The sequence below is a fragment of the Bufo bufo genome, chromosome 4 (assembly GCF_905171765.1).
Source record: "Bufo bufo chromosome 4, aBufBuf1.1, whole genome shotgun sequence".
NCBI lineage: Eukaryota > Metazoa > Chordata > Amphibia > Anura > Bufonidae > Bufo > Bufo bufo.
In genome coordinates this window covers 226,864,708-226,877,859 of record NC_053392.1, presented here as the reverse complement: position 1 = coordinate 226,877,859, position 13,152 = coordinate 226,864,708, and the positions used below count along the sequence as shown (strand labels likewise).

Here is a 13,152-nt window from a genome sequence, read left to right as displayed (position 1 = left end):
CCTAAACTGCTACATGTCTACAGAGCGACTTCAATGAAAATTACCAAAACTCACTTCGAGTCCTTAGATAGGTTGCTGTTACCATTCTTGTGGAGACACCAGGCTCCCAGGTTGGCTAGGAAATCCCTTAACGCTTTATATTCGCAAGGGGGATTGGGATTGCCAGATATGTATATTTACTATATTGCGTCACGACTGGTGTATGCATCCTGGTGGATCCGGACAGATGCAAATAACCCAGCAGTGGTTCTTGAAGTGGCGCTAGTGGGCTCGTACGAGGCGCTGGCAAACCTGGTAAACCGAGGAGGGGTGCACATGGTGAAGCACTACATAAAAGGTTGGCAACTGTGGTGGTGGCGTGGACGACATTTTTAGAGTTGCATGTAGTGGTGTGCGGATGGCGAGACCTGGTTCCCATATATCCTGCTGTGGCGGAACAAGCAGCTCAACTCCTCCATTTATGAGTTCTGGCTCAAGAAAGGAGTGAGATACCTTAGCCAACTTTATCAAGATGGATTTTTCCATACTTTTGAAAGTCTCCAACTTTAGTTGGAGACTACAGCCTAGCCCATATGAGCTTCTATCGATACCTCCAGTTGAGACACGCCTGTGATATGCAGTTTAACACTCTACTTCTACAGTTGAAATGTGGCCATGTAAGCCAGTTTCTTTTTTCTATAGGGAGATATTGGGTATGCAGGATTCACCACTTCGGCGATCATTTGTGCGTTGGTGCATGGATATTCCTGACCTAGAAGCATCTCATCTGAGGGAGCTGAGCTCTGTATGTAGATCTATGGTAATTAGTGCTCGAGACCAGCTCATTCAGATCAAGTGGGTACACAGGGTGTATCTGACCCCAGTGCGGCTGTTCCACATGCGTAGACTACCGAAAACTTCATGTTTGAGATGCGGGGAGTCAAGGGGGTCGTTGTACCACATGATATGGGTTTGTCCCGCTATGTAGCGGTACTGGGGTCAAATCTGTACTTTTATTAACACGAGGTTGGGGCTCCCGGGGATCTGCTCTTCTATGGTATGATTACTGGGCCTTGTGGTGTACTTTGTCGCCACTAGGTATGACAGACAACTGCTCTGTCTGCTAATGTTTTATGGGAGAAAGACTATTCTCCTAAACTGGAAACCACCTAAGGTCCCTACTCTTGAACAGTGGGTACAACTGATAAATGCTGACCTTCACATGTATAAGTTAACATATGTTGCTAGAGGAACTCCGGACCGTTTCGAGAGAATCTGGGGTGTTTGGATGCACGTGCAAAACACTGTTTAGGTATTGACTTGGGTGGGGCTACGGGGTGCTTAGGTGTATGTGTATGTGAGTGTGAATGGAGTCTGGTGATCGCTCAATACTACCGGTGGGATGCGGCCATGAAACGGACCTACTCATGAGATTTTTTTCAGACTTTTTACTTATGCAGGGGAAAAATACAAGAGGTGGAGTTATATTGTTGCTATCCAGCTGTTTATTATGGATTGCAATCCAATATACTGATTCTGCTCATGAGCATTATATCCTTAAGGTGATTTACTGGTTTATATGCCTTTTTTCTCTCTTTTTCTATCGCTACATGGACACGAACGTTGTTTGTTTCCGTGTCAGTTCAGTTTTTTTTGCGGATAGGATGCAGACCCATTAATTTCAATGGGTCCGCAAAAAACGTGTGCTGTCCGCATCAGTATGTCCGTTCTGTTGCCCCGCAAAAAAAAAGTGCATGTCCTATTTTTTTCTAGTTTGCAGACAAGAATAGGCATTATTACAATGGATCCGCAAAAAAAAACGGATGACATACGGAACGTCATCCATTTTTTTGCGGATCCACAATTTGCGAACCGCAAAACACATATGGTCGTGTGAATGTAGCCTATATGTGATCAATAGAGGTAATTATAAAAAATAAAAAAATAACAGATATAGTCTAGGCTTTTAAAATTATTTTATTTCTGCCTTCATTGTGATATTGGAAAGCAAGCAAGATAGATAGATAGATAGATAGATAGATATAGATATATAGATGTGATATATTCGGGACTGCGCGACTCTCCACTAATCAATCTTCTTAATCTCGAATCATCCAGCTGTATAGGTATCGAACGAACACCAAATTCCAAAAATCCTCCTCCCACTACAGCTCCTGCGGGGGTAATCTTACTAATAGTGAAGTACTGTATAGGCCCCTCACAAGCGCTTCAGCTGTTATACTCACAGGGGCAGGTAGGAGTTAGGCACATCAAATCACACTTTTCACGAAACTTTCCCCGAATTTCTTGTTTCTTTTGTAATCTGCTAGAGCATAAAAACTCCGATAGTGCAACACCGCTATTGACTTTTGCATAAAATTCCTTTAATATACTCACAAGAGTAGGTTGACAAAGAGCATATAAAATCCTCTCAACCCGATAATCCTGCCTGACCCGTGATTTCGCAAAAGCTTCATCAGGGGCCTATCTCCCAACACTTAACAACGTTTAATTAGGCAAAAGGATTTCGGGATAGTTGGAGAAATAACATGTGAAATGTCAGGAGTAGTATACATGCTGGAGTGCCCATGTGGCCTCCAGTATGTTGGCCGGACAACTAGGAAGCTAAAAACACGGGTACAGGAGCACATAAGAAATAGAAAGAAAGGTTTAGAAACCTATGGGGTATCTTTACATTTCAAAACGGGCCAACAAAAAACCCCTAAAGGGTTAAAATTCACGGGATTGGAGGTAGTAAAGAATAACTGGCGGGGAGTAGACTTTGTGGCAAAGATAAATCGTCGGGAAGTAAATTGGATTTACTAGCTAGACACGATTCAACCAAAAGGATTAAATGTCGAGTTCGATTTGACCCCTTGCCTTGATTTGATGTGCCTAACTCCTACCTGCCCCTGTGAGTATAACAGCTGAAGCGCGTGTGAGGGGCCTATGCAGTACTTCACTATTAGTACGCTTCCCTCCGCAGGAACTGTAGTGGGAGGAAGATTTTTGGAATTTGGTGTTCGTTTGATACCTATACAGCCGGATGATTCGAGATTAAGAAGATTGATTACTGGAGAGTCGCGCGGTCCCGAATATATCGCATACTGACATTGTGAACTTAACCCACTTCACTACTGGGACCTGCAGCGGTTAAACCGTTGGGATCACGTATTGGAATTTTTTATTATTGTAATATAGATACAGTCCTGATCAAAAGTTTAAGACCACTTGAAAAATGGCAAAAAATCATTTTACATTGTAGGATCTTAACAAGGTTCCAAGTAGAGCTTCAACATGCAACAAGAAGAAATGAGAGTGAGACAAAACATTTTTTGAGCATTCAATTAATTGAAAAAAACGATTAAACTGAAACAGGCTGTTTTTCAGCTGATCCAAATTTTAGGACAACATGCCTTTAAAAGGCCAAATCTGTGCAAAGATGTGGATTCATTGTCATTTTCTGTCAGGTAGTCACACGTTGTGATGGCAAAGGCAAAAAAAAACTCTCCTTTTTTGAACGTGGTCGGGTTGTTGAACTGCATAAGCAGGGTCTCTCACAGCGTGCCATTGCTGCTGAGGTTGGACGCAGTAAGACAGTCATTTGGAATTTTTTAAATGATCCTGAGGATTAAGGAACAAAAAAGTCAAGTGGAAGACCCAAAAAAATTTCATTAGCACTGAGCCGGAGGATCCAATTGGCTGTCTGTCAAGACACTGGATGATCCTCGACCCAAATTAAGGCCCTTACTGGTGCTAAAAGCAGCCCCAAACCCATCAGACGGCATCTGAGACTGAAGGGCTTCAAAAACAAAAAACGTCTTCAAAGACCTCGTCTCCTTGAACGCCACAGAACTGCTCGTTTGGACTTTGCAAGAGAGCACCAAACATGGGACATTCAAAGGTGGAAGAAAGTTTTATTCTCTGATGAGAAAAAAATTAACCTTGATGGTCCTGATGGTTTCCAACGCTACTGGCATGACAAGCAGATCCCACCTGAGATGTTGTCTACGCGCCACAGTGGAGGGGGTGCCATAATGGTCTGGGGTGCTTTTTCCTTCAGTAGAACAATGGAGCTTCAGGAAATGCAGGGGCGTCAAATGGCCGCTGGCTATGTCCAGATGTTGCAGAGAGCATTCCTCATGACTGAGGGCCCTCGTCTGTGTGGTAATGACTGGGTTTTTCAACAGGACAACGCTACAGTACACAATGCCCGTAGGAAAAGGGACTTCTTCAAGGAGAACAACATCACTCTTTTGGCCCATCCTGCGTGTTCCCCTGATCTAAATCCAATTGAGAACCTTTGGGGATGGATGGCAAGGGAAGTTTACAAAAATGGACAACAGTTCTAGACAGTAGATTGCCTTTATGCGGCCGTCTTCACCACTTGGAGAAATGTTCCCACTCACCTCATGGAAACGCTTGCATCAAGCATGCCGAAACTAATTTTTGAAGTGAGAAACAATAACGGCGATGCTACTCATTACTGAGTTCATGTTTGGAAGTTGGATTTCTGTTTTGGGGGAGTTTAGTTTTTTTTTGGAAGTGTGGTCCTAAACTTTTGATCAGCTGAAAAACAGCCTGTTTCAGTTTATTTGTTGTTTTCATTATATTGAATGCTCAAAAAATGTTTTGTCTCACTCCCATTTCTTCTTGTTGCATGTTGAAGCTGTACTTGGAACCTTGTTAAGATCCAGCCATGCTAAATATGATTTTTTGCCATTTTCCAAGTGGTCTTAAACTTTTGATCAGGACTGTATATACTGTAGATAGATAGACAGATTTTACCTGTTAACATTCCTTCATTAACAACGCAGCCTCCTGTAAGTAATATGGAATCACAAGGTAAATGGAATCTGTTCCTTGATAAAACCATGACATCTCCAGGAACCAAATATTGAGATTCTAATTCTTGTATATCTGAAGAGAAAATGTTGCAGTTCTCTTATTACATCCTCTGTGGAAATTATCATTGAAGCAAATTAACATCTAAGCCATACACCTTAGAAAACAGTAATATAGCACATTAATAATGTAGCACTCTGTAATGTCAGATTTTCTATATACTTGTACCCTTTGGTACGTATAGCTAGTGAAGAATGCTGACTGTATATAAAGATTGTTCTTTTTATTATCTTATTGTTTTTATAATTATTATTAAACCTTATTTAACCAGTTCAAGACTAGGTCATATACCCTTTTCCTGACCTGACACTTGTTCATTTTTAGTACATGCAGCTGCGAAAGCTCTGTTATTTAAATTATTTGTGTGTCTTCCATGTTACATGAATATTTTTTTATCTTTGTTTTATTTATTTATTTTATACCCAGGGAAAAGTAGAAAAAATATTCTTTCAAATTTTTTGATGTTTTTGTAATAGCACAAAGTGCAACCAAGATACATTTTTAAGTTGTTTTTCCTTTCCATTACATTATATATTTTCATATAGGGAATGTATAGTTTATGGTCACCAAGGTCAAGAGACCAGCAGCCTGATTTACTAAACAGAGGGCATTATTAATACATGTCCTTCTGCTCCTGCTCAGAAGGAGACAGGTGCCATTCTTTTCACATTTGTTGATATGATAGGACAGCCATGTGTCTGGCAAAAAATGATTGCAGACTAGTGTTGAGCGAGCATGCTCGGCCGAATACCAGTTCGGCTCGAGCATCACTATGCTCGTCACATGGCGGTACTCAGCCGAGTACCGCATGTGCTCGAGCGCAATGCTCAAGCCTCCTCCACGCACGTTTCGCGGCTGCTAGGCAGCCAATAAACGTGCAGGGAGGTACTGGCATGCACTGTAATGCCGTAACCATGTTGGTTACTGGCATTAAAGTGATTGGCTGGCCGGAACGCGTCATCGGGTGCTATAAAGCACCCATTAACACGTGTTCAGCTCAGTCTTAGTCAGAGAGCTGCGCATAGGAAGGGACAGACAGTGTAGGGAGTTATTTTGGACTATTTTAAGGACTACTGTGTGAGCCAGCAGCAATATACACTGAGCAAAAATATAAACGCAACACTTTCGGTTTTGCTCCCATTTTGCATGAGCTGAACTCAAAGATCTGAAACATTTTCTACATACACAAAAGACCCATTACTCTCAAATATTGTTCACAAATCTGTCTAAATCTGTGTTAGTGAGCACTTAAGATAATCCATCCCACCTCACAGGTGTGGCATATCAAGGTGCTGATTAGACAGCATGAATATTGCTTAGGTGTGCCTTAGACTACCCACAATAAAAGACCACTCTGAAATGTGCAGTTTGATCACACAGCACAATGCCACAGATGTCGCAACGTTCGAGGGAGCGTGCAATTGGCATGCTGACTGCCGAAAATGTCTGCCAGCTCTGTTGCCTGTGCAATGAATGTTCATTTCTCTACCATAAGCCTTCTCCAAGGCGTTTCAGAGAATTTGGCAGTACATCCAACCAGCCTCACAACCGCAGACCACGTGTAACCACACCAGCCCAGGAACGCCACATCCAGCATGTTCACCTCCATTATCGTCTGAGACCAGCCACCCGGACAGCTGCAGCAACAATCGGTTTGCATAACCAAATCATTTTTGCACAAACTGTCAGAAACCGTCTAAGGGAAGCACATGCTCGTCATCCTCATCGGGGTCTTGACCTGACTGCAGTTCGTTGTCGTAACCAACTTGAGTGGGCAAATGATCACATTCAATGGTGTCTGGCACGTTGGAGAGGCATTCTGTTCACAGATGAGTCCCCGTTTTCACTGTTCAGGGCAGATGGCAGACAGCGTGTGTGACATCGTGTGGGTGAGCAGTTTGCTGGCGTCAACGTGGTAGATTGAGTGGCCCATGGTGACGGTGGGGTTATGGTATGGGCAGGCGTATGTTATGGATAACGAACACAGGTGTATTTTATTGATGGCATTTTGAATGCACAGAGATACAGTGATGAGATCCTGAGGCCCATTGTTGTGCCATTTATCAACGACCATCACGTCATGTTGCAGCATGATAATGCACAACTCAGTATTGCAAGGATTTGTACACAATTCCTGGAAGCTGAAAACATTCCAGTTCTTGCATGGCCAACATACTCACTGGACATGTCACCCATTGAGCATGTTTGGAATGCTCTGTATCGGAGTATACGACAGCGTATTCTAGCTCCTGACACTATTCTGTGACATACAGTGTCCTTTTTCAATAGACAGTGTCCGCTTCTGAGAGTGACATTACCAGGCCCACATCTAAAGTGTAAGGTGTACATTTAAAAAAAATTATCAGTGACATAGAGTGTACTTTTTAAAAAGACGGTGTCCGCTGCGGACAGTTACATTAGCTGCACCACATATCTTGTGTAAAGTGTGTGCCTAAAAAAATATCAGTGACTGTGGCAGGCACAGCACTAATAAGTGCCTTTTGCGCTGTGGCATTAGAAGAATTTTTATATCTCTCACTTTTAGTCTAACCAGTTTGTTTGTTACTCTGTAATTCTTCTAGCGCCGTTCTATGGAAACAGTAGGTTTAAAGAGCACACCAAAGCTTGAAAATAACTTCTTTATTATCTTCCACTTTTTTTCATATATAACACTGCCGCCTTCGCAGCAGAAAGTCCATGTACAAAACACGTGTTGAAAACATATCACAAAATTGCGGTATGCAGTTAGCAGTAACTATTTGCAGATTGGTTGTATGCAATTTGGATTGCAATATGTTTGTATGGTATTTATAGCAGTTCACAGTTTGCAACTGTAGTTGGATTTTGCATTTTGTATTTGTACTTTGCAATTGTATGGTTGCAATTGGTGGAACTGTATGCAAATACATATATATCTAGTTCAGTATACAGTTCTAAACACAATACTAAAAATAGGAACATTATATAACTGTTTTAACTACCTATTTTGGCCTCTTGTTACCATAAAACTCAGCTCTCAGTGGAGAGAACGTCTCTTCAGCTCCTGTTTCTGGTGAATAATGATTCTAGCAGCAGGAGCTGGGGGAATTCCCAGACAGGCTGTATGTGAGGCTGGCTGTGATTGGTGAAAACTCTTGCTGTATGAGAAGCTGGCTTTGATTGGTCTAGACTTCTGCCCAGCAACAACAGATTAACAGTATGCTTTCTGTTGTTTCTGCTGTCACTGAGGTTACCTTACACTACAAAATGAATCTTAAAGGCATATTATCTTTTTCTGCTTCTGTGAACACAAAATATAACAGTTATATGAGATCCAAAACATGATTTCAAATAACTCTGCTTTTGTCTTTAACACATAAACATAGGAACTGTATTAAGGTTATTGGCAGGTTTAGCTGTATACAGTCGTGGCCAAAAGTTTTGAGAATTACATAAATATTGGAAATTGGAAAAGTTGCTGTATAAGTTTTTATAATAGCAATTTGCATATACTCCAGAATGTTATGAAGAGTGATCAGATGAATTGCATAGTCCTTCTTTGCCATGAAAATTAACTTAATCCCCAAAAAAACTTTCCACTGCATTTCATTGCTGTCATTAAAGGACCTGCTGAGATCATTTCAGTAATCGTCTTGTTAACTCAGGTGAGAATGTTGACGAGCACAAGGCTGGAGATCTTTATGTCAGGCTGATTGGGTTAAAATGGCAGACGACATGTTAAAAGGAGGGTGATGCTTGAAATCATTGTTCTTCCATTGTTAACCATGGTGACCTGCAAAGAAACGCGTGCAGCCATCATTGCGTTGCATAAAAATGGCTTCACAGGCAAGGATATTGTGGCTACTAAGATTGCACCTCAATCAACAATTTATAGGATCATCAAGAACTTCAAGGAAAGAGGTTCAATTCTTGTTAAGAAGGCTTCAGGGCGTCCAAGAAAGTCCAGCAAGCACCAGGATCGTCTCCTAAAGAGGATTCAGCTGCGGGATCGGAGTGCCACCAGTGCAGAGCTTGCTCAGGAATGGCAGCAGGCAGGTGTGAGCGCATCTGCACGCACAGTGAGGCGACGACTTTTGGAAGATGGCCTGGTGTCAAGAAGGGCAGCAAAGAAGCCACAAAAAAAAACATCAGGGACAGATTGATCTTCTGCAGAAAGTATGGTGAATGGACTTCTTCGGAAGCCTCTTTCCGATTGTTTGGGGCATCTGAAAAAAGGCTTGTCCGGAGAAGAAAAGGTGAGCGCTACCGTCAGTCCTGTGTCATGCCAACAGTAAAGCATCCTGAGACCATTCATGTGTGGGGTTGCTTCTCATCCAAGGGAGTGGGCTCACTCACAATTTTGCCCAAAAACACAGCCATGAATAAAGAATGGTACCAAAACACCCTCCAACAGCAACTTCTTCCAACAATCCAACAACAGTTTGGTGAAGAACAATGCATTTTCCAGCACGATGGAGCACCGTGCCTTAAGGCAAAAGTGATAACCAAGTGGCTCGGGGACCAAAACGTTGCCATTTTGGGTCCATGGCCTGGAAACTCCCCAGATCTTAATCCTATTGAGAACTTGTGGTCAATCCTCAAGAGGCGTGTGGACAAACAAAAACCCACTAATTCTGACAAACTCCAAGAAGTGATTATGAAAGAATGGGTTGCTATCAGTCAGGAATTGGCCCAGAAGTTGATTGAGAGCATGCCCAGTCGAATTGCAGAGGTCCTGAAAAAGAAGGGCCAACACTGCAAATACTGACTCTTTGCATAAATGTCATGTAAATTGTCGATAAAAGCCTTTGAAACATATGAAGTGCGTGTAATTATATTTTACTACATCACAGAAACAACTGAAACAAAGATCTAAAAGCAGTTTAGCAGCAAACTTTGTGAAAACTTTTTGTCATTCTCAAAACTTTTGGCCACGACTGTACACATATAAACTATACTAGCAACCTAGGACAGTTCTTAGCTTGCCAGCTAAAGTGACATCCAGTTTACTTTTTCCGAAGACAGGGTCCGCTCTGGACAGTTAAATTAGCTGCGCCTCTTCCTCTGTGTAAAGTGTGCGCATCCCAAAAATATCTGTGACATACAGTGTATTTTTTCCATAGACGGTGTCCGCAGCGGACAGTGACATTCCCTGGCCTAAATCTTCTGTATAACGTTAGCGCATCCAAAATATATCTGTGAAATTCTATAGAATATTTTTGTTGCTGGTACTGACTGCGTCATTGGCTGCGCTAAATCTGCTATATAACGTTAGCGCATCCAAAATATATCTGTCTTTTGCTGCTGCTCTAGAATGTAATATCCTTATATTGTTTTTGCTATGCTGATACATAACTGTTTTTGATAATATCTCTGCAATGTCCTAGTACTGTCAGCTCTGCTAGTCTAGCAGGAATCAGGACTGTCAGCATTTAGCATTGACAGTAGGTGCACATTATCATGGCACACTTATTATCAGCGCAGAACTCTGCAGTCCCGCTTATCTCGCTATAAAGCACATATAGGGAGGCAATAGCTGGGGAAGTGACAAGAGGTAGCATGAAAGCCTCTGTATGTTACACACAGGCGTCTTCAGAGCTCAGTTGAACTCTGAAGACAGATGCTCCTTAGGAATGCTTAAGAAATGTAATTCTATGTTCATATATAGCTCGTCCTGGATAGGATATGCCTACAAATAGTAATGGCTAATTAGCTAATTGGTCATAGCCCCAAAGATCTGATCTCAGGGATAATCACCTATGGAGCTGATTACAATCAGTTCTATTTATGAAATCATATGTAGGCTTTAAAACATAAAAAATTGCCCCCAAAAGAGGAAAAAAAGAAGGTTTTCAAGAGAATCAAACTTTCCTGACAATTCGTTCACAGATCTAGACAAATAACTTAACATTGCTGCTCAACAGAGTATCAAAAGCTGAAAAGTAAAAATTCTATTTTTTAATACAAGACAGCAAATACGTAAAAATTATTTCCAAATCATGAAATTTTTCAGATCTCTCTACACAACCATTAAAGAACACAAACCTATAACTAAATAATATAAACATAGTTGCAGAAACTTTATAAGACTGCCCTGAAGAAAACTCTGGTGTACAAGTAAGAAATGTGCCATAGGCTACTAATTTCATTGGCACAAAAAACACTACAGTAAGTAGTAGTCAACTGAAAAGATGCAGATATGGTACCCACAAATTTTGTCTTATCTTCTTTAAATTATTGCCAAGAAACCCATGATCATCTTGCATTTATACTAGAATTGTATGAGTATGGAATTGGCATTGGGTTCTGATTTGAAGAAGTGGATGAATCTGTATAATTGTATGGCACATTGGCACCAAAAGGACCTGCAGCTAAATACATCCGTGCTTGAATTTGTCCACTGAGACTGTAGTAAGGCTGGTTTGTAATGTAGGAATTTGGCACTGAAAAAGCTGATAACTGATTGAAAGGACTGCTTGGCTGTGTACTGTAAGAAACCTGTGGATATGTTACTCCTCCTGTGTTATAACCATTTTGATACCAGCAGTATAAGGAATACTTCCAAGAATTGGGAAATGGTGGAATCTCACGACTGGCTGCTGAGACTGACTGACCATTCCAGGTGGTAGATTCATCTTTTGGTTCTTTTGTCCCAGAGACATTTAAGTCTTTCTTTATTTCTTCTTATTCTTCAGTTCCTGGATTTTGTTGTCCATGGAGCACATGCTTAAGATACTTGCATTATCACCTAATGAAGAATCTTTCGCTTCAGAGAACTCGTCACGCACTTTCCTGCTTTAAATGTCAGATGCTTTACTGGAATTTTCATAACCTGATCCAACTAAAAATGAAATTTCCCTGACGGCACACTGTGTAAACATTGTGGAGGCCGGGAGCAAGTTGGTTGCTGGCACCAGACTTGCCCTCCAATAGATCCTCGTTAAAGGATTTAATCAGGTACTCATTCCAATAACAGCGCCTCTTAAGAGTCCTGTATTGTTATTTATCGTCACTACCTCCCTGAGTCGGTAGTGGGTAATTGGCGCACCTGCTGCCTTCCTTGGATGTGGTAGCTGTTTCTCAGGCTCCCTCTTCGGAATCAAACCCTGATTTCCCGTTACCCGTGGTCACCATGGTAGGCGCAGAAAGGAACATCGAAAGTTGATAGGGCAGACATCCAAATGGATCGTCGACGTCACGGGGACGTGCGATCGCCCAGAAGTTATCTAGAGTCAACAAAGCGGCAGCAGGCCCTCTCCCATAATCTTTTCAATGGTCAGCTCACCTACAGTCCCTCACATCTAATGTTTTACAGGGTCAGCTAAGCAGCAGGCACTCTCCCATAATGTTTTAAATGGTCATCTAAGCAGCTGGCACTCTCCCATAATTTTTTTAATTGTCAGCTCAGCAGCAGACCCTCACCCCTAATGTTTTAGAGGGTCAGCTCACCAGCAGGCCCTCACCTACAATCTTTTACAGGGTCAGCTCACCAGCAGGCCCTCACCTACAATCTTTTACAGGGTCAGCTCACCAGCAGGCCCTCACCTACAAGTCCAGTCTCACTATCCAAGAGACTGGTCAACACCATCCTCACCGCCGGGGGTCACGTAACTAGTTAGCGTGGAGGAATCTCGTTCATTATCGGAATTAACCAGACAAATCGCTCCACCCACTCAGAACGGCCATGCACCACAACCCACAGAATCAAGAAAGAGCTATAAATCTGTCAATCCTTTCCGTGTCTGGGCCGGGTGAGGTTTCCCGTGTGGAGTCAAATTAAGCCGCAGGCTCCACTCCTGGTGGTGCCCTTCCATCAATTAGTTTAAGTTTTAGCTTTGCAACCATACTCCCCCCGGAACCCAAAGACTTAGGTTTCCCGGTAGCTGCTCGGCGGGTAATGGGAATAACGCCGCCAGTTCGCTTGTTGGAACATCTTCGAACCTCCGACTTTCGTTGTTGATTAATGAAAAGATTCTTGGCAAATTCTTTTGCTGTGGTTTGTCTTGTGCTGGTCCAAGAATTTCACCTCTAGTGGCGCAATACGGATGCCACCGGCCGTCCCCCTTAATCATGGCCCCAGTTTCGAAAACCAACATAATTTTGGGCTTAACTTGCACTTTATCTTTGGTTTTGTGCATATTATTGTCAGTCTGTAAAAGTGGCGTACTACTCGGACAACATCGTTCCCAGCAGCGCCATGGAAGTCCAAGATACATCCAGACATCCTCCCCATGCTGTTCGTGAACCATTTTGATGGTGTTTCCATCAATTTCTGAACTTTTCCTATGA

General features: G+C 42.2%; 1 protein-coding gene across 3 annotated transcripts in view; it reads right to left on the bottom strand.

The window, feature by feature from the left end:
• Window positions 1-13,152, bottom strand: part of LOC120997966 (probable cation-transporting ATPase 13A4) — a 261,365-nt gene that overhangs the window by 133,915 nt on the left and 114,298 nt on the right. For all 3 annotated transcript variants that reach the window (XM_040428350.1, XM_040428352.1, XM_040428351.1), the window contains exon 9: window positions 4,768-4,899. In XM_040428350.1, the coding sequence (XP_040284284.1) occupies window positions 4,768-4,899 (132 nt within the window). The remainder of the gene's footprint in view (window positions 1-4,767; window positions 4,900-13,152) is intronic.